This window comes from Citrus sinensis, chromosome 1 (genome assembly GCF_022201045.2).
Source record: "Citrus sinensis cultivar Valencia sweet orange chromosome 1, DVS_A1.0, whole genome shotgun sequence".
NCBI lineage: Eukaryota > Viridiplantae > Streptophyta > Magnoliopsida > Sapindales > Rutaceae > Citrus > Citrus sinensis.
Window position 1 is genome coordinate 917,845 of NC_068556.1, and position 26,900 is coordinate 944,744.

Here is a 26,900-nt window from a genome sequence, read left to right on the forward strand (position 1 = left end):
GCGGTAATAAATTAAATAAAAATCACTTTAATATTAAAAATAATAACGTTCAACGTTGCAATAAAAGGATTAAATAAGCATTTTTTAAATTGGGTTATACGATAAGATCTTTCAATAGAAAATTAATTGGGACCAATTGATTTTATATTATAACGAGACTCTAGTTTAACAGGGCTTAGTTCAAAAATTATTAATATTACTTTAACCTGGTTATTATAGTGTAAATAATATAGATATGAATATAATTAAATTCCTCTATAATTAATAATTAATTAATAGAGTACGTCAATTTCATGAACATCTAAACATACTTGAGAAGCTATAAATATTTTAACTTCAATAATAAAATGTTCATACTAATGAGTTATTATGTACTCGTCAATTCAACGATGTGGTAACAACTTTATAAAATAACTTATTATCATAAACAACTTTAAAAATATTTTTTTACATGTTAAACTTTTAATGTAACATGCATATTTTTGAAATATACAAATAATTCTTATTATGTGGAGACGAGTTAATTTAAGATGAGATCTAAAAAATACTTGTAACTTATTAAAATTGTAAAATTTATTCTTATTTATAGTTAACCTATATTTGGACTAAATTTTTTTATGATTGTGTAGAAATTATTCCTATAAATAATATTAAGGGTGTTCAATGGTTCAAATTCATTGGATTTGTCAATCCAAATTCAGTCCATCGTATATTGGATTTTATATTTTAGATCCAATCTAATCTAATTACTATATAAGCTCCGATATAATCTAAACAATAAAGAATCAAATCCAATTGAATCTGATCTTATTAATATAATTAAAATAAAAGTCATCAATTGCTATCTAGATTTTAATTACTAACAATTAAAAAAAATAACTCCTTTAATATTTCATTATTCGTATTTTTTATTATCATATGATTAAAAAAACTATCGAAATTTGAATATTGAAAGCAAACAATGGTTGTTGCTCGTAATTTATATTTTGTATTATTATTGTATGTCTATAGTTATATGAAATTAGTTTTTTTTTTCGGATAATCAAATTTTATCTTCTAGCAAGTTAAACATAAGAGTGACATTTAGTTTTTTGTTTAAATAAATAAATAAAATAAAATAAATTGATTGGATTGGTTAATATTGGATATGAACGCATAGATCTATAAATCAATCCAATAACAATATAACATCCGATTTTCCATTAAGTAATGATATTTAAACCACTTTATTTATCTCACTAACTCTCATTTTTCGGTCAACAATATTTATTTTCAAAGTTACAATTATTGAAAAAAAAAAGTTAATGCCTTTTATTTTCTCTCTCATATTCTCTCTCTGAATCATCATCAACACCCCACCACACATTTTCGGATCAGAATTCTCTCATGATTTAATCATGTTCTGAGCAAATAACTTAATTGCTGATTAATTATTAATAAATAAACAAATAAAAGAAGTTAAATCTGACTTATATATTACCACTAAAAAACACATAATAGAAAATATTTAAAAGATCAGTAAAGCTGAGAATATCTCATTCCCACATTTTCACCACAAAATTCAACATTACGATAACCGCTGCCACTTATATTCATCCATCCATCACCACTTGCTGCATGTAATGAGTTTTTGTTTTTGAGTTTTGTTCAAATTTGTAACAAATGGTGAGTTTTCTTATTATTAATTAGAATTATTTTGAATTTGTGTAATAAAAAAATCAAACAAGTTATATTTTCAATACAAGAAAAAGAAAAACCTCATGATTGTAATAACAAATCGAATCACTTTCAATATATAATAAAGCGTGAGTGAAAATTGATAATAAGAGAGAGAGAAGGGGGGGGGGGGGGGAAGAAAAAAATTACATTATTTATGCAATGCAATCGAATCAAAAGATCAATCCAAAAAAATGGACTGGTTTGGACTGGATCGATAAATTTCATTGCATCAGATTCAAGTCGAGTTGAACTTGGAAAAATTCGGAAAATTTATAAAAATAATCATAATATTTTTATATTTTTTAATTTTAACCCCTCAAACTTTTTTTTATCAGAACTAGCCAAATACTGAACTTTTGGACCAAATTATCCTCGTCACTTTCATCAAATTTTCAAACAATGTCACTCTTACAATATTTAACACTCTCAACACGCTCAACAAACCTCAATACTTTCGATAAATCTCAATATTCTCAACACTCTCAGCATAACAAAAGTATAAAATTATCAATTGGAGAGCATTCTAAATGTTATTTTATGTTTTTGCACAAATATGAATTTTTAATGTATTAAGTCTATGATTTAAGTTTAAAATTAATGTAGATTTTGTTTTAAATGTTGTTATTTTTTATTCATAAAGAAATTTAATTTGTTAAAGTAGTTAGATTTGGGTTAAGAAATAAAAAAAATCGTTAAAAAAAAATTGAAGTTCGAGTTAGAAACGAAACCCAAATTATATGCGACATGTTGAATTATGTGCGACAGAATGCGTGGTATTTATGTGCGGCAGCACCTAAATTTAAAACTCGGATAACTATTAAATGAAATAAAAAAAAAATGGACCCATTTAAAGTTTATGAAAATTCTCCAAAGAACTCAAATTGCATGATTTCAGTTCAAGGCCGATAAATTATAAAAGTGCACAACAAGAACATATTGCACAAGCACCAATGAATTGGAGGATCTTAAAGATAGATGAATAAAAATGAATCATGCATGTATGTTGATGATTTAATCAAGATGAATGAAGACGGCAGCTAATCACGAATGGCGACATGACGAGTTGACGATGATGACGACAAATTGACGATGGTGAATTGGGGCTTTGCTGGATGAAGAATATTGAAGATTGAAGAAGGTGAGGGGAAAGGAGAAACGGCAGCCGCAATCTGCGTGTTCAAGTTTCAGATATCAGCCATCATTTTAAAATCTTGACACCGTTAAAAGATTGCTGAGATTACAAGAATAATTGATAAAATTTAACGTGAAGTTATTTTTTCCTATTTTCTTGGTTCTTTTACAGTTTTTTATTTTTTTTCCTAGACATTTAATTTACGAGCCTTTTTTATTTTAGTTATTAAAATTTTATGATACTGAAATATTCGCTGATTATAAATTTTTCATGTAACCATAAACAAATTAATTCATAATATTATTTTCACTTGTAAAAATAAATTTTACTATATTAAGCCCAATTATAATGAAATCCCCCAAAATAATTCATATAAGTTTATATTATTATACTTAATTATAATTGAACTTAATAAGATGAGATTTACTTGTACAAGTGAAAATAATATAATGAATTAGCTTGTATATTGTATATGAATGTATTAAAATTTTTCAATTGTTGTTCCACTGATAGAAAACTTATAATTCTATTATGAAATTTTTTAACATAATAAAATTCTAATAATTGAAATAATAAAAAATAAAAAGAAATAACTCGTAAATCGAATGCATAGATAGAAAGATAAAATTGTAGAAAATAATTTCAACTCGAAATTTCTCAAATACTCTCGTGGCTTTAATAATTTTTGAACATACACAATGAGGATGGGATTATATCCATTAAGTTTTTCACTTTTCAACAAGCAGAATCTTGTTTCGTTATTCTAAATGATTATTCTATTATATGTAATGAAGAATAGTAACAATCGAAATATTATAAAATAAAAATAAATTATTAAAAAAATTTAATGATAAATTGATATATCAAAAAAAAATTAGTGAGTATTTAATAACGTCCCTTCAAAAATATATAATCTATAAAATTGAAAAACCCTAAAATCCAACGCATTCGATAAAAAGAAAATAAATTATATAAGCCTATAAGGGTTTCCCTTCACTCTCTTTATTGTCTGCGCAGCTTGCAGATACAGATAGAGTGAGCAAAATCATCTCTCTCTATCCGCATAAATCAAATCAAATAAAGTAAAGTAAAATAAATAAATAAAATTTCAAAATAACATTAATTAAGAATTAAGAATTAAAAAAAAAAAAACCCCACACACAAATCACAGCCTCTCTTAAAAACCCTAATTTTGCTCATTTCTCTTTTATCACAACGGAAGCCTTTTTCTGGAGGTATTATGCAGGCAGCAGATCAGACGGTGATAAGCTTGAGACCCGGTGGCGGCGGCGGTCCACGTGGCACCAGATTGTTCACTCATCGCTTCGATTCCTCATCAACACCCTCGTCTGATTCTCAAACTCTTCCCCCTCATGGCGGCGTCGCTTCCGCTTTCAAGGTCCCCACTCAAAATCCTAGCTTTAAATGCTTGCATATGCTTAAAATTCAATTTTCAGAATCTGGGCTCTTTCAAAATTTAATCTTTTTCATTTTTGCTCACAATAATGTATAAAGTTTGGATTTTTATAATTTTTGGGATCTGTAGATTTATTTGTTATTTTTCATAGACTCGGTGAAGTCTATAGTAAGCTTTGGATAGTGGTTAATTATGGTTTCATTTCTAAATTTTGCTTGTAAAAATTTTACCTTTATTAGTATGACTTTTTATATGTCAATTACTTAAAAATGATTACTTGAGAGCTGAGCACAAGACCGTTATATGTGCTGTAATAAAGAAAGTGTCCTAATTCTTGGTGGGGCACTTAAGTTTGTGCACTTGCTGTAAATATGGACAAATAGCAATATGTGGGATTTAGGTGGGCATGCGATGAGTGCACTGGTGCCCATAAAGAACCTGCATTACATGAGACACCACAAGAAAACATTTTGTGGAGTGCAGACTTGTAGTTGTAGAATTGCAGGATTCTTTCTTTTGAGCCACGTACTTTTACTTTGGGATATGATTGATTGTTCATGCTGTTTTTCTGTTTTTGTAATAATAGAATTTAGTCATTAACGAAGACTATATTACAAATATTGATTAATTTTGATAATCAATATCATTGTAGATGGGGGACTTGCGGTTTGAAGGTCATGAACGTGTTCGATACACCCGAGAGCAGCTGTTACAACTTAAGGAGGTGCTTGTCATTATGCATCCCTGTAATAGTTGTTCGCACGGTTTTGATGTATAACCAGGGACTGAACATTTTCTGCCTGGCTGAATTTATGATTGTTGCTCCCTTATGGTTTTCCGTTGGATTTATTGATTATTTAAGTGCTTAAAATCAAGGTGTCTTGTTAACTTTTCATAGGTTGCTCAACTAACTGAAGACATTTTGAAGATAAAGCAAGAAATTGAGTCTGAGTTTGATGGCGAAGGTCAAAGCTGGGGTGGTCGTGCAGAAAATAACAATGTAAGTTTTGCCTCGTGTAATTATAATGCTCAATCTTTTGCTCTCTTTTTTTTTTTTTTTTGTTGGGAGGTAATATTACTATCATCTCCCAGGTGCTGAAAGATATTTTCGTGACCAGTTTGCATTTTCTTTTTTCAACATTTGTTTATTTATGAAACTTTTTGACTATGTAGAAATTTGTTTATTTATGCAACTTTTTGACTATGTAGAAATTTTTAATGTTTATTTCTTTCTTCATTCTTTAGCTGCAATCTCAATTCCAAGCTCGTTACTTGGAGGCAGACAATCGTGATTGGCGTACTCGATCAACCACCTCTGGACAAGAGAAATCCTTGGAAGCAAATCAAGAAAAGATGGAATTTGGTGCTCATGAGGGCCAACTTAATTCCCAGTTCGCAAGTGCTCAAATCTCCACTAACCAAGGGGTAATATATTCTTTTAATGACTTTTTCCTTTAAATTCTTTTAATGAATTTTACTTCTGAACTCTTCTAGAAATTTTCAGTATTGCTGGTCCAATGAAATATAAATGCTCTATGATCTTTTAAATTATGTTGATGTCAGTGATGTGTGGGAGGCTTAATTTCATGATCAGAAGGTGGTCTTTGTTTAATAGTAACTGAAAAATACCTAAGTTTGTTATTCTACTTTTTATTTCCATGCATGCTTGGTTTCTCTGTCATAATCTCAGTTTTCTATGGAAGCCAGGCAGGACCTGCTCCAGCTCTAATTAAGGCTGAAGTTCCATGGTCAGCAAGACGAGGAAATCTCTCAGAGAAGGATCGTGTTCTTAAGACTGTTAAAGGGTAATTGAAAATCAGAAATCTTTGTATCACTGTTCAAATGATATTTCCTCTCAGAAAATTTGGGTGAGAATGTTTAAACCTTTGATAATATTCTGAAAAGTTGAATGCTCGACTGTAAAGAAGGAATTTTAATTGTGTTTTCTGTTAGTTAATTGCTTAACATGCTTTATAGATATGCTATGACAGCTGTTCTTTTTATTGTGCAGAATACTGAATAAATTGACTCCAGAGAAGTTTGATGTTCTCAAGGGTCAGCTAATAGACTCTGGAATTACAACCCCAGATATTCTGAAGGTCACCATTACACATCTTGAATGCCATAATCTGCTGCAAGTTATCATATTCTTATATTCTATTTTCTTCTTATTGAAACTGAGAAGTCTGTTTGCATTTCAGGGTGTTATTGAACTTATATTTGATAAGGCTGTCTTGGAGCCTACATTTTGTCCCATGTATGCACTTTTATGCTCTGACCTTAACGAGAAGCTTCCTCCATTTCCTTCTGATGAGCCTGGTGGGAAAGATATCACCTTTAAGCGGATCCTTTTGAATCATTGCCAGGAGGCATTTGAAGGTGCTGACAACACGAGGGCAGAAATTAGGCAGATGACTGCTCCTGAACAAGAAATGGAACGTATGGATCAAGAACGACTGGTTAAGCTGCGGACCTTGGGGAACATACGCCTTATTGGGGAACTTTTGAAGCAGAAGATGGTGCCTGAAAAGATTGTCCACCATATTGTTCAGGTACTTTGTCTGGTCCATTGGCCTTCCCCTTCATTCAGTCATTAGCATGCTGGCCTTGATTATCAATTTGTGTGATATAGGAGCTTTTGGAGAATGATGGTAAAACATGCCCAGCTGAGGAGAATGTTGAGGCAATATGTCAATTTTTTAACACCATTGGAAAGCAGCTGGATGAGAATCCTAAATCAAGGCGAGTCAATGATGTTTATTTTAGTCGATTGAAGGAATTAACCACAAATTCGCAACTTGTGCCACGTTTGAGGTTCATGATCCATGATGTTCTTGATCTGCGGGCCAACAACTGGGTTCCTCGGCGGGAAGAGGTTAATTTTCCATATCTGGCTGGCTTATCTTTTCACCTACATCTTTATATTTCCATTATTTCTTTCGTGGGCTATCTGATTAGCCACTGCCTGACAGTCTTGTTTGATTATATTTTTGGCAGATGAAAGCCAAGACCATCACCGAAATTCACTCGGAGGCTGAAAAGAATCTTGGTCTGCGTCCTGGTGCAACTGCAATGATGAGAAATGGTCGTACAGGGGCTACTGGAGGGATGGGTCCTGGAGGCTTTCCCATTGCACGGCCTGGTACTGGGGGCATGATGCCTGGAATGCCTGGAACCCAGAAAATGCCTGGAATGCCTGGGTTTGATACTGACAATTGGGAGGTTCCTCGTTCCCGGACAATGCCAAGAGGTGATAGCAAAAGTCCGTCTCAATTTCCAGGTCGTGTGCAGTCACCTTTGATCGGAAAATCACCATCAATCAATTCAAAATTTTTGCCTCAAGGAAGTGGCGGGATCATATCTGGAAAAACAAGTGCCTTGTTGCAGGGTAGTCCTACTCCTTCAGCCCGTCCTTCTGGAATTGCTTCAGGGGTTGAACCTTTAACTCAATATACTAAGCCTGTTGCTCCTGCTGCATCAGTAGTTGCTTCTCCCGAGAAGCCTTCAGCTCCTGTCACAAAATTAAATCTTGCTGATCTCCGCAAAAAAACCGTATCGCTGCTTGAGGAATATTTCAGTATTCGAATTCTCGATGAAGCACTGCAATGCGTTGAGGAACTGAGAGCCCCAACTTACCATCCAGAGGTTGTTAAAGAAGCAATAGCCCTTGCCCTGGAAAAGATCCCACCGTGCGTGGAACCAGTCATACAGCTCCTTGAGTTTTTGCTGAATAAGAATGTCTTGACAACCAGAGACATAGGAACCGGCTGTCTTCTGTATGGCTCGTTATTAGATGATATTGGCATTGATTTACCAAAAGCACCAAATAACTTTGGTGAGATGGTTGGCAAGTTGGTTGTTGCGAAGAGTTTGGACTTCATTGTTTTGAAAGAAGTTCTAAAGAAGGTGGAAGATAACATGTTCCGGAGATCCATTTTCACTGCCGCAATGAAGAGCATTCAGTCCAGCCCTGCTGGGCAAGAAGTGTTGGCAGTGCAGGGAGCTGAGGTTCAGGCCTGCGAAAGTTTGCTCACTTGATTTAAGAAGATGCTTTTCACGAGTCATACTCCCAATGCTTGCATGCTTCCTATATTTTTCTAAATTTTGTCTCTCAAATTACGTTTCATGATCAATGGACCACGGAGCAACAGTTAATTTAATTGAGTTGTATATTTTTGGTTTTTTTTTTTTTTCACATTTTGTTCAAGTAAAAAACATAATGTATTTTATTCTCTCGAATGCAACCAGTTAAGTCTTCCCTGGAATGCTCGAGATGAATAGGATCTCTCCCCATCTTGTTCGTCCGTTACAATTTGTATTCACGTGTACCAAGCTCTTGGAATCTGGCCAGTATTATTAGAACTTATTCTGAACCATTTTCCTTTAGCTTCACTGGGTATCCAATTGTGCAATATACCTCTTTATTTGAAATGTATCTCTTGGCTTGCAATGGTATCTTTATATCACCTTCACTTGAGACAAGTAATTGGAACAAGCTTCTTAAGAATAAATTGCTCAATGGAAATGCAGAGAATGCCATTCTTACATACGTAAATATGCAGGAACTTGGCGTTCATGCCGATAACTATTCATTTCCTTTGTTACTGAAAGCGGCTGGCATTCTTTCAAGTTCTTGTATCGGGTTAATGCTTCATGGGCAGACGATCAAAACTGGGTTTTGTGGGCACGTTTATGTCCAAACAGCTCTGTTGAAAATGTATGGTTCTTTAAGATGCATTGACGACGCTTTTAAAGTGTTTGAAAAAATGCCTGAAAAAGATATTATCGCGTGGAACTCAATGCTAGATGCGTTTGCTTCTTGTGGGCAGATGGATCATGCAATGAAATTGATTGATTTAATGCCTTTAAAGGATGTTACATCTTTCAATATCATGATCTCTGGGTATGCAAGGATTGGGAAGATTCATTCTGCTAGATATATTTTCGATAAAGTTCCTGCTAAAGATGTTGTTTCGTGGAATTCATTGATTTTGGCATATACAAATGCTGGTGAAATGGAGAAGGCGGGTGAAATGTTCAAAAAAATGCTAGTTAAAAATGTAATCACGTGGAACACGATGGTTACTGGGTATTTACGTAGTCAACTTTACATCGAGGTTGTTGACTTATTTGATGAAATGAAGGCTGGAAATGTCAAACCTGATTATCTTACAGTGACTAGTGTTCTATCTGCATGTGCCAATTTGGGATCATTAGAAACAGGAGCAAGAATACACGTATATGCTACAGACAATGGGCTTGCTTCTAACCCCCATGCGACCACAGCATTAATAGATATGTATGCAAAATGCGGAAGTATAGAGCAGTCTTTAGAGGTGTTCTATAAGTCCCAAGTTAAGGATGTATTCTGTTGGAATGCGATGATCTTGGGGCTTGCTCTTCATGGTTATGGCTATGCTGCCCTCAAACTACTGGGTGAAATGAATGATAGTTGCGTAAAGGCTGATGATATTACCTTTATCGGTCTACTTAGTGCTTGTAGTCATGCCGGCTTGGTGCAAGAGGGTTGTGAGTTATTCAGTCGCATGGAAAAGGACTTTGGAGTAACCCGCAAGTTAGAGCATTATGGGTGCATGGTTGACCTTCTGGGTAGAGCCAGGTTACTTGACCGTGCAATTGAATTGATTGAAGCAATGCCATTTGAGCCTACAGAATCCATCTTGGGCGCTTTGCTTAGTGCCTGTGTGATTCATCAGGATCTTGAGATTGGGGATAGAGTAGCAAAGATGGTTTGTGCAAAGTCTAATTACCTGAGCGATGGAGAGCTTATGATGTTTGCTAATTTATATGCATCGTGCGGTCAATGGGAAGAAGCAAACAGATGGAGAAACATGATGAATGATACAGGCATTGTTAAAACAGCTGGGTCAAGTGTAATTGAAGTTAACGGAAGCTATCACAAGTTTCTGGCTGGGGGAATAGGGCATTTGTCAAATCTGTTGACTATGTAAGTTCGTAGCAGCAAATGAGCAACCTATATATCCACAATCGGCGGCAATAAAATCATCGAATTCATTAGCCTGCACACATGATCTCTTCTTCAGGCTCTAAACTTGGCCTCTTGTATATAATATCCACAATCTGCATAACCTACTGAAGAAAATTCCTGATACTCAAAATGCGAATGGCACCGGATGCTTACAGGTTTTCTTTTCTTTTCTTTTTCATTTCATTTTAGCTCTGTTGATACTTTTTTGTTTTGCTAAAACACTAAACAAGATGTTATGAATAAATTACTTGTACAATAACCTCGAAATAGTTTTAAGAGAATATCATATGCAGGTAGTAAGAATAAGACTCTTGTAGTAGATACTTTGCATCTCACATCACCTCCAATTATTTGTTAAGCATCTCAAGCTTTCTGCAAGATATTTGGACGTATTAATTATATTTGAGATGAAACAAGAAATTTAGGACATGTAGCTAGAAACTTGAAGGTATCATAGTATGTGTAATGTAATTATGTAATGGAACAAAAACTATTTTTATTGATGATGTTTTCAACCTCAATTTAGATTGTGATTTATGTGCTACACAATACAAGCATAGTATGTGGAATGCAATTATGTAATGGAACAAAAATAAAAAAAACTTCAATGTGATTAACTGATTATGTGCAGCAACAGAGGGTGATGGGTATCATTTTGTCAGGAGACAGGTCAGTTAACTTAAGCAATCTGCCTACAAGCTACATATTTGGCATTCATATTTTCTCCATTTTTAACTACTTGGTACAAGAGTTGAAAGATTTGACAGGAAAAATATTCTGATACACCTCATATATTTAAAATTTTGCTTATGATTTATGAAGATTTGGATTCAATGAACGGGGGATTTGGGCTAAAATCATTATTTGCCCAGGTAGAGAGAGCAAGAGACACATGGCCTTGAAATAATAATGCCTTGGTGTATCTTGTGATGATAGCCGCTGCATTATTATAGTATTACTAAAGAAACAGCCATGGGTGTAAACCTGTAGGCATAGAGAGTATTTGAGATAAATGGCTGCAATATTATTGGGTCAGCACCCATGGATGTTCATCATCATGGCTGTGATATATTTTATTATATTTGCTGAGAGGATATGGCAAGAATGATGATCAATGAACAAATGCCAACTGCATCATCCGATAACGTTACTTTAAAGGCCGGTAAAGTATGTGGACCAGTCACAACAATGATGCTACATTTCCTTTTCGCTGAAAACAAGAAATGGAATTTCGTCAAAAGTAAGGAAAATTACAGTTATATCAATATCAAAGGATGAAGAAATTGACGGAGCTTTTTTTTTTTTTTTCCCCCCAATTTTCTTGAAACATCTAAAAGTTCATTCTGGAGTTAAATATTCAAAATTAATTACCCCACAACAAAAATTATTCAAAAATGTCTCAGCATATTTTTAACTAACAATTGTATGTTATGTCAATAGTAGAAAATATAAATTAAAAAAAAAAATCTTTAGTAATCGATTGATGGTCAGATTTGCAGTGTATTAAAAAAGAAAAAAAAATTACTCGAGCGGCGGCTATAACAAAATTAATTTAAATAGGTCTTTAGAAAATTCCTACTTATCATCGTGTAATTGAAGAAAACTCATTTTCTTGTCAGCGTTGGGGTGCATTTAAAAATGCTCCAGCTCAATGGATTACGGTCATCACAATAATGAATGATTTTTTTTTTTTTTAATAAAACAACTTGGATATTTCGATCTAAAAATACTTTAAATTTATTATAATTTTTTTTGTGAGTGCAATTTTCTTTATAATAAATTTTGTAGCAATTAGTTGTTAAATTGTCCTTGACGCCTATTTAACGGCCCCAATTGACTACTTTCCTTATTTGTTCCTCTGATCCTTGAAAATAAATAACAGGAATATTATCATTCGTATATCCTATAGATACTCTGTTATTAAAAATATTATAATACTTTGAGGGTGTATCAATCGTCCACTCTAAATTAACAAAAGCTATATGCCGACCACCAAACCATTAGCTGTCATTTAAAAGTTAACAGAATAATAGTGAATTGACGATTTTACCCTTCAAAATTATCACTTGTATACCGTTAAATTTTTTTATTATCACTTGTATACCTTTAAATTATCACTTGTATCATATGAAAAGACTAAATTACCCTTATGACGTTATCTTATTTAAACGGCAAGTAACGGTTTGGTGGACGGCATATATATTTTATTAACTTAAGGTGGATGATTGATACACCTTCAAAATATTATAGTATTTTTGATAATAGAACATTTATAGGGTATATGAATGATAATTTTCCTAAATAATACTGTCTGGCGCGCGGATGGCAAATCCCGTTAGAAACGGCGTCGGATCGTGTTCGAAATCGGTCGTGATCTCGATCAACGGACGGCATTTCAAAGGCCAAAGAAAAGCGGTCCCACGCTTTGCAAGTTGCAAATGTCTCTGTCTGATTGATTAATAGTATTCGGCCGCGATCGTGTGTGCTGGACACGTTCCATATCTACTCTCAGGATACCGCCACGTGGAATCCTATGTACAACCGCCGTCTATTGTCTACAATATATCGGAAATGGGTGCGTTACAAATTTTAATTCAAAGATTCTCCTTCGTTTCTAAAAATTGAAAGAGAGAGAGAGAGAAAAAGAAAAATCCCATTATTAGTAAATTATTACTGCTTACCAGCAGCAGTTTCAGTTGAACTTAAAATAATTTATTTATTTAAGTTAATAGAAAGGGGAAAAGGCAAAGAGCGAACGCACTCGCACTTCAAATCAAAACTGTAATAATTTATATATATATATATATATATATATATAAATCGATATTATTTAATCAGACATTAAAGTTGTCATCAAGATCAACAGTATCCAGATGCTTGCATGCCTGATTAGCATTCGAAGACTTCAATTTAATTGTATTGTTTATTATTTGTTATTGTTAATCATTTACATGACAATTAGTTTGCAGACACAAAGTCTTTCGACTCTTATCTTTCCAGTTTTCTTTCTCTTTTTTCTTGCCTAAATACCCGTCTCTTTCTTGATTTCTTCTTTTTTTTTTTCATCATCAAAATATCTTCTTTTCTTCTTAGTTTTCCCAGAATTTTCTCTTCTGGTTATTCTTTTGGGTTTTGGCAAAGATTCACTTCTTGTTATTGGGCATGTGAGTATGTTATAAAGTTTGTAACTTTTTTCATTTTTTTTTTTTGTTGGCAATTTTATGAATCCTGTGATGTTTGGATTTTTCATCTCAATTTAGCAACTGAGCTGTCTCTTATTTTGTTAGTTGATGTCATGTTTGAACTTAAATCTTGTACCTTTTTGTGTTCCAACTAGTAAAAGGAGTAAAATTTCATTATTATTGATGATTAAGTTTTTTTTTTCAAATTCCTTACATATCGAAAGATGTTTTTTTTTTTTCCCTTCTCCGGTATTGCTGCATCTTATGTTAGATATCTGAGTATGATACTTGATTTTAATTTTTCTGAATTTTTTGGTTTGTATCTAATTGTTTGAGAAACCATGTGTGATGCCAGTTGTTTGAAATTTATGTGATGAAAAAGAAATGAATCGGAAATCTGAAACTTAATACTTCGAGAATATGATTAGCACTTTGGGACTTGCACTCGGCTTAGTTGAGAACTGTTAAGTTGACCGTGTTTACTTGTTAGTGATCTAAAGGCATCGATTCTTCCATTTGCATTTCAGTTTTTCGGGGTTGGAAATTTGAAACTTAAATGTTTTTAGAATATGATTAGCGCTTATGGAATTGCTCTAGGCTTAGTTGAGAACTCATATGCTGACTGTGGCTTGATGTTATTTGTATAAAACATTCTTCAGTTTGCATTTCATTTCACTCTTTTTTGGGGGCTGAAATGGTGGTGGTCCTTTTATGTGCATTGATTGTAATGTTTTGTTTGACTTTCAGATATAGATGGGCATATATTTGAGTAGTCCGAAGACTGAGAAATTCTCAGAAGATGGTGAAAATGATAGGCTCAGATATGGTTTATCGTCCATGCAAGGGTGGCGTGCAACAATGGAAGATGCCGTGAGTAACAAGGGGGATCTTTTATCCTTCAGGATAATTCAAATTTATGTTTTTTTCATACTCAAAATTGTTTTTTATGTGGTGTTACTGCATTTGGGGTCTGCTAATAGTTACTGATTTATATTTTTTTGGGTCTTGTACAGCATGCTGCATATCCTGATTTGGATGATTCTACTTCATTCTTTGGTGTTTATGATGGTCATGGAGGTAAGGATTGGAACGTTCAGGTCTTTTTATCAATGCTAGATCATAGATGGTCATTTTCACTTGTGTTTGTGTTGAGTTGTGCTTGCTTATCATTATCATTTATAGGTTGCTTTATATTGCTTTTCATTTTTTTTTCTTTTTAGTTTTTGCCCATTTCCATAATGAAAGTTTGACCTATTTTAGATTTTGCATATTATAATCATTTGTAGTGTATTTGGATTTCACTAGTTTATAATCTTGGAGTCATTGACAAAATTCTCCTGATTTGCTCATAGTTACAGTATCAACTTGGGTTGGTGCTCATTTCCATATTGAATCATATAGTTTTTTTGTGATTATAGTATCAACCTATGTTTTAGTCATAGTTATCTATATAGAGTTTGCAAAGTCTGTTGGTAATAACTGGCATTTGCTGCTAAACTGCAGGGAAGGTAGTTGCAAAGTTTTGTGCCAAGTTTCTTCACCAGCAAGTTCTCAAGAATAAAGCTTATGCAGCTGGAGATGTAGGAACTTCCGTTCAGAAAGCTTTTTTCAGGTAATTTGATTAACTGCTTATGTCTTACCCTCTTTTCCTCTCTTAAAATGTTTATATTGTTTTTGCTGATAACAAATAAATATAATGCTTTCGAGTGTGGTGTCATTGAATGGGAGCCAATGTTTGCATGATTAATAACTGTACTTCGTGATGCGAACATTCATTATGCTATAAAATGTTTTTCATCATTATTATATCTGCAGGTATGTATGTGTGTACATGAATACAGTTGTACCATTGTTGTTCTCTTGGTTTTTGTTACATGCATACGATGTCGGTGCTCAGTGGAGCAACTAGCATCCTAAATGCATTGTGAAGAATTTGGTACAAAATAAAAGGGAACTCTTATTGTGATTAATGCTGCTACCTTTATCCCTTCATTTTGATGATAGAAACTCGCTTGTGGCCAGTATTGTGTTTGTTTTCAGCAAGTTTGCCTTGCTTGCAGGATGGATGAGATGATGAAGGGACAAAGAGGATGGAGAGAATTAGCTGTTTTGGGAGATAAAATAAATAAATTCACTGGCATGATAGAAGGGTTGATATGGTCTCCAAGGGGTGGTGATAGTAATGATCAACCTAATGATTGGGCTTTTGAGGAGGTATATATGACAAGTAAAACTGAGTTAATTTTTTTCCTATGAACAATGGTGATTTGCTCTAACCTTCATATAATTGGCTGTAACAGTCATCTGATCAAGGACTTGTATATCATATCTATTACTTATTTGCTTCTGTTTTTTTAATTTTGTATAATATACGCTAGACCATTTTTCAAAGACTAATCTTAATATCATGACCAGGGCCCTCACTCTGATTTTGCTGGACCAACTTCTGGAAGCACAGCCTGTGTTGCAATTATCAGAAACAATCATCTCATTGTTGCAAATGCTGGTGATTCTCGATGCGTGATATCTAGAAAGGGCCAGGTAATTTTTGATTGAGTGGACTCATTTTAGTTGTAACTTGGTCCGTATTGCTTTTAACTAGTTTCCTTTTCTTTTTGCATCGTTTTAAATGGGAAGTGAAAGTAATTGAACATTGCTGCTTGGCCACCGTGTGTGGTTACTCTTATTACCCATTTTTTATCTATTATGATTCAATGGGCCATGGCACTTAGATAATTAGATGACAGTGACTTCTGTTCTTTTAATGGATATTTTTTTTCCTAGGTTCAGAATGAACATTAAATTTCTGGTTTTAATGCAGGCATATAATCTCTCAAGAGATCACAAACCAGATCTTGAAGCTGAGAAAGAAAGGATATTGAAAGCTGGTGGATTTATACATGCAGGACGAGTCAATGGTAGTTTGAATCTTGCAAGAGCAATAGGTACTGTCCTGGGTGATTTAAGCTTCCTTTGCCCTAATCTTTTATGCGTTGCACCAAAATTTTTGGTCACATTATTGGTTGTTTGATATGCTTTCACCTTATGCCTAAAAATTTTAACTGGGAAAAGTTATGGAGTCTGGCATTTCCTGAAGGAGTCATTCAGATCACGTGACCAAAAGGCTTGGGACATTGTATTTCCACTTTAGAATAATTGTCTGTACACTCGTATATGTATGCATGGCATGCACGCACACAGATGCCCCAGTATATAGGTACGTACATAGGTTTGTGTACATTTTCTTGTTTAAATGCTTCAGTTTCAGTGTTCTCTTAATTTGCAGGTGACATGGAATTCAAGCAGAACAAATTTTTGTCTGCTGAAAAGCAAATTGTTACTGCCAATCCAGATATAAACTCTGTATGTACATTCTTCTTTGACAAATATTTGAGTCTCTCTATCCTTGTTCTAATTTGATCTTTTTTTATTTTTTCTCCATAGAAACTCCCAATAGCTTGACAGTCAGTCATTCATTTCTTTCATATTTGGTTCTCTTTTAGGTTGAGCTGTGTGATGATGATGATTTCGTTGTGCTGGCGTGTGATGGAATCTGGTATGCATCTGCCTTTCCTTTTTATGTAGTAGATTGTAAGATTTTTGAATGTGATGAAACACCGTAGCATGTCAGATTTGCAAAAAGTCCAATTAGTGACTGCAAAGGTTCAATGAATTTACATCATTTATTGCTTGGTGGGATTGAGATGAGTATGGAATTTTTATAAGTGGATGATTGCTGTATTGGTTATTTCTTTTTCAGGGATTGCATGTCAAGCCAGCAATTAGTAGATTTTATTCATGAACAACTACATTCGGTGAGTTGCATGAAATACTCTTTTTAGACTAGTTTGATGTGAGGTTCAGTAGCAGTTAAGAATGAGCTATGCTAATACCGTAATCAATGCAGGAAAGCAAGATTTCTGCTGTGTGCGAGAGAGTACTCGAGAGATGTTTGGCGCCATCAACAGCAGGAGGTGAGGGATGTGACAACATGACCATGATCATAGTGCAGTTCAAGAAACCAATCCAGTCCACTTCCTCCACTTCTAGTCAACAGTCCTTGGAATTCAAATCAGATGACTCAAGTCCACTACCCGAGGAAAGTGAATCAATGTAGCCGCTGTAATGTACCACTATGTCAGGCTGCACGATTCTGGTTCCTTTGCCCATAAGACAATGCAAGAATCCCTTTCGTTGAAAAATTGGGATCAAAGACGTGTGTACTTGTAGATGGTCCAGCACTGAGAAAAAAGAAAAAAATAAATGAAATGTTTACAAAATTCATTTGTTCATGTTCATGTGTGCTTTTAGCTTTGACAAAACCACTATTAGAACTTTCGACATGTACAAGTTTTTGAAGTGCATCAAGCATAGCAATCTCTCGTCTGTTTATTTGATGTGTGTTTAACATCATTATTGTTCAAATTTTGCTTATTTTGTATTTTCCAATTTTAGATTAATACTTTTGTTAAATATGAAACTCCCTTATTGGTAAAAGGGTAGCAAGAAATTATTTACGTTTTTAATTTGTGGGCTCGTACAGGAAGGCACACCCAAACAGGATTCTTGGAGCAAAATTTGAAGTGAATCTTCTTTTAGTGCAAGAAAAAATCGTTCACAATCCGCATGAAACAGGGGAATCGACATTAATCCTACTGTTTTAGGGACAGATTGAATCTGTTAACACTTGTATAAATGGCAGAGACTAAACGTAGGGAGGCTCGCTGCGCTGTGTTATTAGATCATACAATGAGTTTAAGCTTCAACACAACTAAAAAAATTATGGCTTCAAAGATGAGAGCTCTGTTCCTGACTGCCGCTATTGGTTTCTTGGTGCTTGCTTCATCAGACCTTAGTATTTGTTTTTTGTTTTTTTCCCCCTCCCGTTTTTGTGGGATTAATGTAATTTGAATGATTGAGCTTGTATCTTTTGTATATTGATTATGGTGATTTATTATCAGTAAGCTACAGCTGTTTAAAAATCTTGCTATAAGTGAATCCCGCCCCATCTCTATATTATTCATCATACAAGAAGTTTATAATTTTAACATCTGCAGATGCCGTGGTGCCACAACGAAGAGAACTCTAATCACAATTGGACTGTTAATGCTTGCTTCGTTGTCTTGTATGGCGAGCTTCAAGCATAATTCTGATGGTAACATCAAGAGTCACATCACTGAAGAAGTGTGCAAAAATGGACATTGCGATAGTGCAAGTTCCGAAAGATTGCGAGCATGGGGTATCAGTACCAATTTACAACAGAGGAGATGAACAAACAATTGCTTGGCAATATACGCCGTTGCCAATGTTCATATCAACCATGGGGTGTTTTAAGTCTGCAAAACTTATTATCCTATTGATATTCCGTAGGGTTGCCATCAATGACGGCCTTGTCAACCATGGAGCACCATTGGATGCCAGGGTCCCATCATATCTTTTCAACGTGCTGCCAACTCGATGCTTCCTCTTTAAGTTTCCAATGCTACAATTAAGTTCTGTTTACTTGCTGCTGGAGCGAGAGTGAGAGTATAGAGTGAGGAGTGTAGATTCTTCCCACTCCAGCGTTTACTTAGTTAAAATAAAGAGGGATTGGGAGTCCCACTCCGTGGGCTCCACCCATTTTTGGAGTGGGGAGTGGGAGTGGGACTCCCATTGGGGGAGGTGGGAGTGGGAATCTACTCCTACCTCTCTCATTTCTACCTTTTTTTTTATTTTATGTTTTATAATTAATAAAATAAAATAAATAATATTATATTTAACTAAATAATAATTTACATTGATTCTAAGTTAAAATTATTTTAAAATAATATTATTATATTAATAGAGAATTAATAAATATAATATTATTATATTTATTTTAAAAATAATAGTATTATATTTATTTAATAATAATAATAAATACTTTATTCTAAGAAAATATTAATTTTGTACTAAATAATATTATATTATTATTTTATATAATAATAAATTTAATATAATTATATTAAATAAATAACATTTCATTTTATATTAAAATTACAATTAATAATTTATTGTTCATAATTAAGAATATTAATAATTATAATAAATTTACAAATATAATAAAATAAATATTATTCATTAAATATATTTTTTATTAGTTTTGTAATTAAAAATTATAATTCTTTAAATAAGAATAAAATTAAAATTTGAAACTATTTACTCACAATCCAAGACAAAGTAAACACATAAATTGGATTTTGAACTCCATTCCATGCTTCCATTCCAGTGTAAGTAAACAACCTACTCTCACTCCCACTCCATACTCCCAATCCTAGGATTCCCACTCTCCAGGATTCCCAATCCAATCCAAAAAGTAAACACTACCTTAGATGCTTGAGTGCTGGATTTTAGGCTTTGTAGTTAGGCTAGGAGTTAGGAGACAAGACATTTTTAATTTTTTATATTGGAATTTGTAGCTAGGAGATGAGAATTTTTAAATTCAAGTGAGCTAAGTTTTATAATGAATAAAGTAAGAGAGGCAATTGTATCTTTCACTGGCCTGATCAATGGGAACATCACCATATTGTTTACTGTTGAGATATTTACAACAAAATAAAGTCATTAACCCATTAATAAACCTGAGACATATACAATAATAATGATAAAAGACATATGCATAGATGAATGATGATAATCATCACAAACAATGAGACTGAAGTCTTTGGGAAAAGCTACTCTCTCTCTCTCTCTCTGTGCCTTGATGCTATATGAAAATTTATGCCTTCAAAGCCACTTGATCTTGCCATGAAATTTTCTTCTTCCCAACTCTTTTCTCATTGATTGTGTGAGTCTTGCGCTTCTTCTTCACTCTTGTTGATTCCAAAACAACCTCTTCCTTCCTTTCTCTATTCCAGCCTTCACCTCCCTGCAATGTAACATCAGATGTTGTCAATACAAAATACCGCCGCAAACATTACTTGTTTGAATTCTGAATAAAAAATTGATCCAATTTCATTTACCAAAATTGGATGTGCAACTAGAACAGGAGGTAGGTTGTTCACAGAAACTTCATTGACACCATGATTCTCATTATTGGCAAGCATTCGGCTTTGTGTAGACGAATTTGCAACAAGACCTTGCTTAACTTCAAGTTCTTCAGATTGCATCTTCAAATGTTTATGCCTCCGTCTCAAGAACCTACAATTAGGCAAAAAGGCAACTCTACCAAAGTTTTAAACTATTCTGGATTTGATAATCTTTAAAACAACGAAAAATCAAGCAAAGCTCATACCTAACTTCAGCCAAAAGAATTTCTCTCTTCTGCTTAGCTATCTGCAATTTTTTTTTCTTGCACACAAACTCCTATACAGCATTTGCATAAAATCATATAAGGGCCAACCTAAATACGATCAAATTAGGACCAATGCAAGTAACTGCCTAAAATTTAAAATGCCCCAAATCTTTTACTTACTCCCCTATGGTTTGGTTTACTGAGCATGGGGAAAACAACAACAGTGAAGCTTTGAACTTCATAAAGTGCACCGTTTAGATCCATTGAGACCAAAAGGCTGAGCTACCAGAATTATTTGGCTTACTTGAAACAATTTTCAACAATGATGAAAAAAAAAAATTAAATCAATAATTCAAATCATATTTCCTTCATCCTCACAATGTAATTGGAACTTCAATTGGGCCCTAACAGATAGCAATCACAGCCACGAAATTTATAGCACAATGTTGCTGGAACTTTCATTAAACCCTTACAAACAAGCCATCAAAAAGTAATAAACAAAAGGCCTGACAAAAATGCTAAAAGTTCTAAACCCAGAAAACCATATGAGAGCAAAACAAATCCAAATAAATAAATAGATTGAGTGAAGGCTAACCTTTTGCACTTCCAAGTAATCCTCAAGCAGTCTTTGTTGTTTGAACTTCGCACTGGCTTCCTCCCAAACAAAGTGCGATTTTTTAGAATTCGCAGCGACCCTTTTCATCTTGTTCACAAAGATAGAAACTTAAACGCTAAAACTTGAAAATTAACCAAAATTTACACAACTACAGATCAAATATTTCGGTATATGTGAAACTTTCAGAGGAAAAATTGAATCTATATATATATATACAGCATACGAAACACAAACCCCAATTTGACCAAAAAAAAAAAAAAGAATAAACTTTGATGGCAAGGAGAGAATTATACGACAAAAAAACAAAAGGGCAAATTTATTGTAATGAGTTGGTGTTTCCGTGAAAGGCCCTTGAATGTGAGAAGCCAAACGGGCCCATGATGAAGAAAGGGAGAGAGAGAGAGAGAGAGAGAGAGTTGTAAAGGATGAGACATTGAAGAAGGGAATCAAAAGGGGTATATTTGGAAACATATTTGTTGTTATTGCTGTGAAGAAAGAGTTATCTTGGTTGGATGACAACTGATGACATTCTCATCAATCTTTCCATATTTCATTTTTACGTTTCTTTCTTTGTCGGTTTTTTTTTTTTTTTTTTTGCGGAAAACATTTTGGGTCCAGCTGGGCAATTGGTTGGAGAGGAATTGGTAGATACACAGAGACGGTGGTGCAGGAAAGGCAGGAGATAAAGTGGCAACTGTTCGTTTCTTCATCATCCATTTGCAGTTTTTCCAATTTCAACTTCAACTTTACCTGCCTTGTAATGGTGGGTATATTGCAACAATACGCAACAAGGATGGCTTAAATTACCAAAATGCCCTCCTACGTCTCGAATACATTTGATTGGCAGTCGGTCTTCTTTTTTTTCTTTTTTCTTTTTTAATTCAATTGCACTGAACATGCCATTGCGTGAATGTATTAGTCTTGCGGCCTGATGTTACTACTCAGACCTTAATTGTACTTACTGAAGAGGGTACATATTTGAAACTATTGATTTATTTTAGCAGCTTATCTTACCTATGAAAATAATAATAATAATAATAATAATAATAAACATTTGCCTTTTAATTTCTTCTTCTTTTTCGTTTCTCTCTCATTTTCATTTGAGGTATCATCGCCAAATCAATCATTATATTAAAAAGTATTTATTTTTAGCTATTTTTTAAATTTTATTGTTGTGAAATACAGTCAACAAATGAATGGTTTAATGAATGAAAAAAAAAAATCTCAAAAAAAACTTAATGCTGCACTCTTTCGACGATTTGAGATCTCTCTACTTGCTTGATCCCCCCCCCCCCCCCCCCTCCTCTCTTCTGCGTTATATTTCAATTGAATAATTTAAAAAAAAAAAAACTTAATTTGAATTGTGAAGAAAATTTGTCTGTAACAATCTTTGAATAATTTTTATTATATTAAAGAAAAAAGGTATGGCATATGCACTCAAAAAAAGAAAAAGAAATCATTGTATTACATTATAGGGACATACAAATGTGCACGAGGAGGCTAAGTATTCACAGTGCTTATGGCTAAGGGAAGTGGCTCGGGGATTTTCAGCATATATTACTTGCAACTCGGAAGACTCAAACTCTGATGGCTGAACAAAACAGTTGCCACCAGCTCTGGGAATCATACAATGCCAATCACCAAAAGCATCATCTCAGTCGAAGACTAGGAGGATAAATCCTCAACAGCTTGATTAATGAACTATATACAAGACTTGACACGGGGGTGGAAGATTACCAACTTCAGCAAGTAGGTAGTATTCGTAGCACTCAGGAGTATCTCAGTTGATCAGGACTGATTAGGAAGCTGCGCAAATGTTCCCGGGTTGGGGCTGCAACCTCCGACCATCATCTTCTCATAGACTGCATAAGCAGAGTCCGGATTTCCTGACGTGCCGTACCCTCGAATAAGAGCGTTATATGTGAACACATTAGGTTCAAGACCCATTTCTTGCAGTTGCTCATACAATTTCCTCGCTTCCTCCACCATTCCAGCTCTCCCAAGATTGAGTATCAAGGAATTGTAGGTGTAAAGATCAGGGCTTATGCCTCGCTTCTTCATCTCATCGAAGAGGGAAAGAGCTTCCTCTATCCTCCCTGATCTTCCAAGCCCATTAATCATAAAATTGTATGAAATAGTGTCAGCATCGAGGCCATTTAACTTTAGTTCCTCAAAGTAGTGTAACGCATCATCCACTCTGCCCACCATACAGAGGCAATCAACAAGCACGGAGTAGGACTTCAAGTCTGGTCTTATTCCCCCTTTGATCATCTGTTTAAACAACTCACACGCTGTTTCAACATCACCTGTTTTCCCAAATCCATTGATAAGAATATTGTATATTACACAGTTAGGCTTGCATCCATAGTCCAACATCTCCTCAAAGAGTTTTTTTGCTTCCTCCAGTCTTCCAGACTTTGAGAGTCCATCTATCAGCGGGCCGTATGTACATGGAGTGGGAGAGAAGCCACCACTTACAAGATTATAGAATAAATCCATAGCTTTATCAATACTATTAGATTTCACAAGACCAGAAATGACTATATTGTGAGATATGGTGTTAGGCTTGCATCCCCTAAAAGACATCTCTTCATAGAGTTTCAAAAGTTCCTCCACTCTACCAGACTTCCCATAACCATCAAGTAACAAGTTGTAGGTAGAAATGTCGGGAGCACAACCAGCATTCTTCATAGTTGTGAAAAGATCCAACCCCATTTCAGTGGCGTGGACTTCAAGAAGCCCATGAATTAAATAATTGTACATTTCTAGTGTTGATGTAACTCCCAGATTTTCAGTAAATTTCACAAATAAATCTTTAGCAGCAAGGGCCTTCTTCTGCCTACAGAAAAGTTTGATTATGGGTACCACTACAGAATCGTCCCGACAAATTCCGTTGCAAACCAACTTTTCTGCAAATAAAATTGATTTGTCTGGTCCAGCTACAGTCAAGATCCCTCCCACCAAATCTTGCCAAAACTGCCTTTCAGCGCGAGTCCCAATCTGATAAATAGAACACTTTGCAAGTCTGAAAGCATCCTCAATCTGCCCATCCTTAACAACACCGGGAAGAAGGGTACACAAAGTTATATGATCTGGGTAAAGCCATTTCCTCATCTGATGGAAGAACCAGATTGCATCTTTAACTCTTTGCTCTTTCACTAAGCCATAAATGATAGTGTTGTAAGTCAGAACATCGGGCCAACAATTCCTTGGTGTCATTTCATAAAGCATTTTCATAGCAAGATCAACCTCTTCATTCTTGCAGAGGCAGTGCAGGAGTGTGTTGAATGTTACTGTGTTAGGAAAACAACCATGATCAGTCATACCCTCAAACAATTCAATAGCTTTTTGGACTTGACCCTCTTTCCCTAGTCCAGAGAGCAACGTATTGTATGTTACTACTGTAGGAGCAAGCTTCATGTCCTTCATTCTACAAAACATTTCCCATGCCTCATCCACTCTATCAGCCTTGTAAAGTGTATCAATCAAAGTGTTCATTACAATAACATCAGGCTCACATCCATTTTCTACCATCTCAGAGAGTAATGTAACTGCTTCGTCTACTTGGCCCACCTTACTATAGCACTTCATCATCATGTTATACGTTACTGAATCTGGAGCAAATCCACTATTCTTGAGCCCGTTAAAGATAGTTTTAGCTTCTCCAATCCTACCAGTTTCAGCAAGACTATACAAAGATGCATTGCAAGACACAACATTTGGAACAATACCTCTAATTTTCATCTTCTCAAAGGTCTCAAGAGCTTTGCCAGGATCAGCAGACTTTCCATAATAATCAATAAAGAGGATGTATGTGTAAGCAGTAGGTTGAACACCAAGAATTTCCATATTATTGAATACTTCCAATGCCTCTTCTACCCTGTCTAACCTCAAGAGTCCACAAATCAAAGTGTTGTAAGTATGAAGATTTGGCAAGATCCCCTCGCCTCTCATGAGATCCAAGATGGAAAATGCTTCTTCAACATTCCCAACTTTGCACAAAGCATCAACAAATATGGTGTAAGTGACCACATCGGCGGCATAACCATCTGCTACCATTTGACTCCAAAATTCTTTCACTACCTCTATGTTGCCACAATCACTGAATTTGTCTAACAAGGTAATGTAGGTTACTTGATCTGGTTGATGACTGCTAGCTTTCATCTTCAAGAAAATTTCCTTGGCTTGATCAAGTCTTCCAGCAGTACAAAGAGCATCAATGAGAACAGTATAGGTAACAACATCTGGCCCACATCCCTCGTCATCCATTCTCTTCAAGATCCTGTATGCCTCGTCAATTTTCCCCGCCCTCCCAAGTATTCTAATGCATATAGTGAATGTGTACACATTTGGCCTTAACCCCAATCTCTCCATCTCTTCTAGCAAATTCATAACTGTTTTAATATTCCTTCTCTTCCCTGCTGCTACCATAAGTGCAGAATATGTCTTCAGGCTAGGCTTAATACCTTCAGAGACCACCCTTTTGTACACTGCCAAAGCCTCCCTACAAAACCCAGACTGCAGTATGAAATGGATGAACCCGTTGTATGAATAGGCGTTCAATACAAACCCCGCTGCCCTCATCTTTTCCAATGCAAATGAGGCTCGTCGAAGACCACCCTTTAAGGAAAGAGCCTTAAATATTGTCAAATAAGTACTCAGATCCCTATTTATGATTTGTTTTTGCATCAAATCAAACACAACCACCATATCAGTAACCCTCCCATAAACCCTCAAAACTTCAAGCATGTAATTACATGTTTCAGTAGTGTGAACAACATAAGGCAATTCAGCCACTGACTTAAAGTAAGAATATGTGGAATCCAAGTCCGAAAATGACCTTAAGACCCTAATAACTTCCTCAGAAGTTAAGCCATTTCTTGGCTTCCCCTTCACCACCACCACCTCATTTGAACTTTTCATTACATACCCACAAAAACCCACTTGTTTTTTCCAGTGTTTCTTCCAGTTCACCTTCAAATTCCCGACTTTTAATCCACCAACTGAACCATTATTGTAACTTGAAGCATGTAATTTACTGTAAGTGAAAGCGAAGCTATAACTAATAGTACTACAGCAAGTACTTGAAGAGTCTATTACTAATAGAGCCATGGAGAAATACTTAATTATCAACCAAGCAATGAACAGAAGCAAGTATTTGTCATTTTTAAGGGAAAGGTTGAATTTTGCAGGTCAGTAGACAGTAGTTTGTTGTATTGCTTGTGAGAGAGCGAGATAATGTATCGTGAAAATTGAAATACGGGCATTCGTACCTGTATTAGGTTTTTGATGCTCTGGTTTAAAGATAAGATTCTGGCTGTGGCAGGACACTGTTATATAACTGACTTTGTTTATCAGTTTAACTCCATAGCCACAGACTGTGGTTTGTGAATGCTTTTGATTTTGATATTTCTTGCGTTGCGATAGTTATTGGTGACCTCTTCTCCTTATGCTTTGTTTCATCTTTGGCTGGCTTGATAGCCCATTGCCAAATTTTACATTACTTTTCTTTTCCCTTATCTAGTAAATTAACTCATATTTTAATCATTTTAACCATATTTTATTAATTTTA

The 26,900-nt window shown here is 34.7% G+C and overlaps 5 protein-coding genes and 1 non-coding gene across 8 annotated transcripts; 4 read left to right on the plus strand and 2 right to left on the minus strand.

Moving 5' to 3' along the window:
• Window positions 1–3,838: 3,838 nt before the first annotated feature.
• On the plus strand, window positions 3,839–8,703 carry LOC102621028 (eukaryotic translation initiation factor). Its single transcript, XM_006483474.2, has 9 exons — window positions 3,839–4,250; window positions 4,921–4,992; window positions 5,167–5,268; window positions 5,514–5,693; window positions 5,976–6,073; window positions 6,280–6,367; window positions 6,470–6,820; window positions 6,901–7,143; window positions 7,266–8,703. Exons 1-9 carry the CDS (start codon window positions 4,092–4,094, stop codon window positions 8,304–8,306), a joined length of 2,334 nt encoding a protein of 777 aa, XP_006483537.1. The 5' UTR covers window positions 3,839–4,091; the 3' UTR covers window positions 8,307–8,703.
• Window positions 4,614–4,719, plus strand: LOC112499091 (small nucleolar RNA snoR103). Its single transcript, XR_003066617.1, has one exon. It is a non-coding gene; the product is annotated as a small nucleolar RNA snoR103 (small nucleolar RNA).
• On the plus strand, window positions 8,699–10,799 carry LOC102621300 (pentatricopeptide repeat-containing protein At3g29230-like). The gene has a single exon (XM_015531782.3). It carries the CDS (start codon window positions 8,699–8,701, stop codon window positions 10,238–10,240), a length of 1,542 nt encoding a protein of 513 aa, XP_015387268.1. The 3' UTR covers window positions 10,241–10,799.
• A 2,094-nt stretch (window positions 10,800–12,893) lies between these two features.
• LOC102621584 (probable protein phosphatase 2C 60) lies at window positions 12,894–17,852 on the plus strand. Of its 3 annotated transcripts, none has more exons than XM_006483478.4 (11): window positions 12,894–13,059; window positions 14,208–14,330; window positions 14,474–14,537; window positions 14,964–15,072; window positions 15,521–15,674; window positions 15,876–16,001; window positions 16,282–16,405; window positions 16,747–16,823; window positions 16,964–17,016; window positions 17,221–17,275; window positions 17,368–17,852. In XM_006483478.4, the coding sequence occupies exons 2-11, from the start codon at window positions 14,214–14,216 to the stop codon at window positions 17,575–17,577; spliced, it is 1,089 nt and encodes a 362-aa protein (XP_006483541.2). In that variant the 5' UTR covers window positions 12,894–13,059; window positions 14,208–14,213; the 3' UTR covers window positions 17,578–17,852. The 3 variants fall into 3 exon arrangements, with proteins under 3 accessions (XP_006483541.2, XP_006483540.2, XP_006483539.2); XM_006483477.4 differs by having other exon boundaries at window positions 12,902–13,194; XM_006483476.4 differs by having other exon boundaries at window positions 12,903–13,442.
• Window positions 17,853–19,986: 2,134 nt separating this feature from the next.
• Window positions 19,987–22,176, minus strand: LOC102631487 (hypothetical protein). The gene is made up of 4 exons (XM_006483425.4): window positions 21,308–22,176; window positions 20,713–20,783; window positions 20,441–20,618; window positions 19,987–20,346 (listed from the first exon to the last, which is right to left on the minus strand). The coding sequence occupies exons 1-4, from the start codon at window positions 21,413–21,415 to the stop codon at window positions 20,197–20,199; spliced, it is 507 nt and encodes a 168-aa protein (XP_006483488.1). The 5' UTR covers window positions 21,416–22,176; the 3' UTR covers window positions 19,987–20,196.
• Window positions 22,177–22,771: 595 nt separating this feature from the next.
• LOC102631179 (pentatricopeptide repeat-containing protein At4g31850, chloroplastic) lies at window positions 22,772–26,827 on the minus strand. Its single transcript, XM_006483424.4, has one exon. The coding sequence runs from the start codon at window positions 26,438–26,440 to the stop codon at window positions 23,117–23,119; it is 3,324 nt and encodes a 1,107-aa protein (XP_006483487.2). The 5' UTR covers window positions 26,441–26,827; the 3' UTR covers window positions 22,772–23,116.
• Between the last annotated feature and the right edge of the window lie 73 nt (window positions 26,828–26,900).

Coding starts and splice junctions, on each gene's coding strand:
- LOC102621300 (XM_015531782.3), top strand. CDS start 8,699: ATGTATCTCTTGGCTTGCAATGGTATCTTTATATCACCTTCACTTGAG.
- LOC102631179 (XM_006483424.4), bottom strand. CDS start 26,440: ATGGCTCTATTAGTAATAGACTCTTCAAGTACTTGCTGTAGTACTATT.
- LOC102621584 (XM_006483478.4), top strand. CDS start 14,214: ATGGGCATATATTTGAGTAGTCCGAAGACTGAGAAATTCTCAGAAGAT. Junction 15,073..15,520: donor GTTCAGAAAGCTTTTTTCAG/GTAATTTGATTA, acceptor CCTTGCTTGCAG/GATGGATGAGATGATGAAGG. Junction 17,276..17,367: donor TTCATGAACAACTACATTCG/GTGAGTTGCATG, acceptor TAATCAATGCAG/GAAAGCAAGATTTCTGCTGT.
- LOC102631487 (XM_006483425.4), bottom strand. CDS start 21,415: ATGAAAAGGGTCGCTGCGAATTCTAAAAAATCGCACTTTGTTTGGGAG. Junction 20,619..20,712: donor ATTCTTTTGGCTGAAGTTAG/GTATGAGCTTTG, acceptor GCCTAATTGTAG/GTTCTTGAGACGGAGGCATA. Junction 20,347..20,440: donor TAGTTGCACATCCAATTTTG/GTAAATGAAATT, acceptor GTTACATTGCAG/GGAGGTGAAGGCTGGAATAG.
- LOC102621028 (XM_006483474.2), top strand. CDS start 4,092: ATGCAGGCAGCAGATCAGACGGTGATAAGCTTGAGACCCGGTGGCGGC. Junction 4,251..4,920: donor GCGTCGCTTCCGCTTTCAAG/GTCCCCACTCAA, acceptor ATATCATTGTAG/ATGGGGGACTTGCGGTTTGA. Junction 6,074..6,279: donor GTTCTTAAGACTGTTAAAGG/GTAATTGAAAAT, acceptor TTTATTGTGCAG/AATACTGAATAAATTGACTC.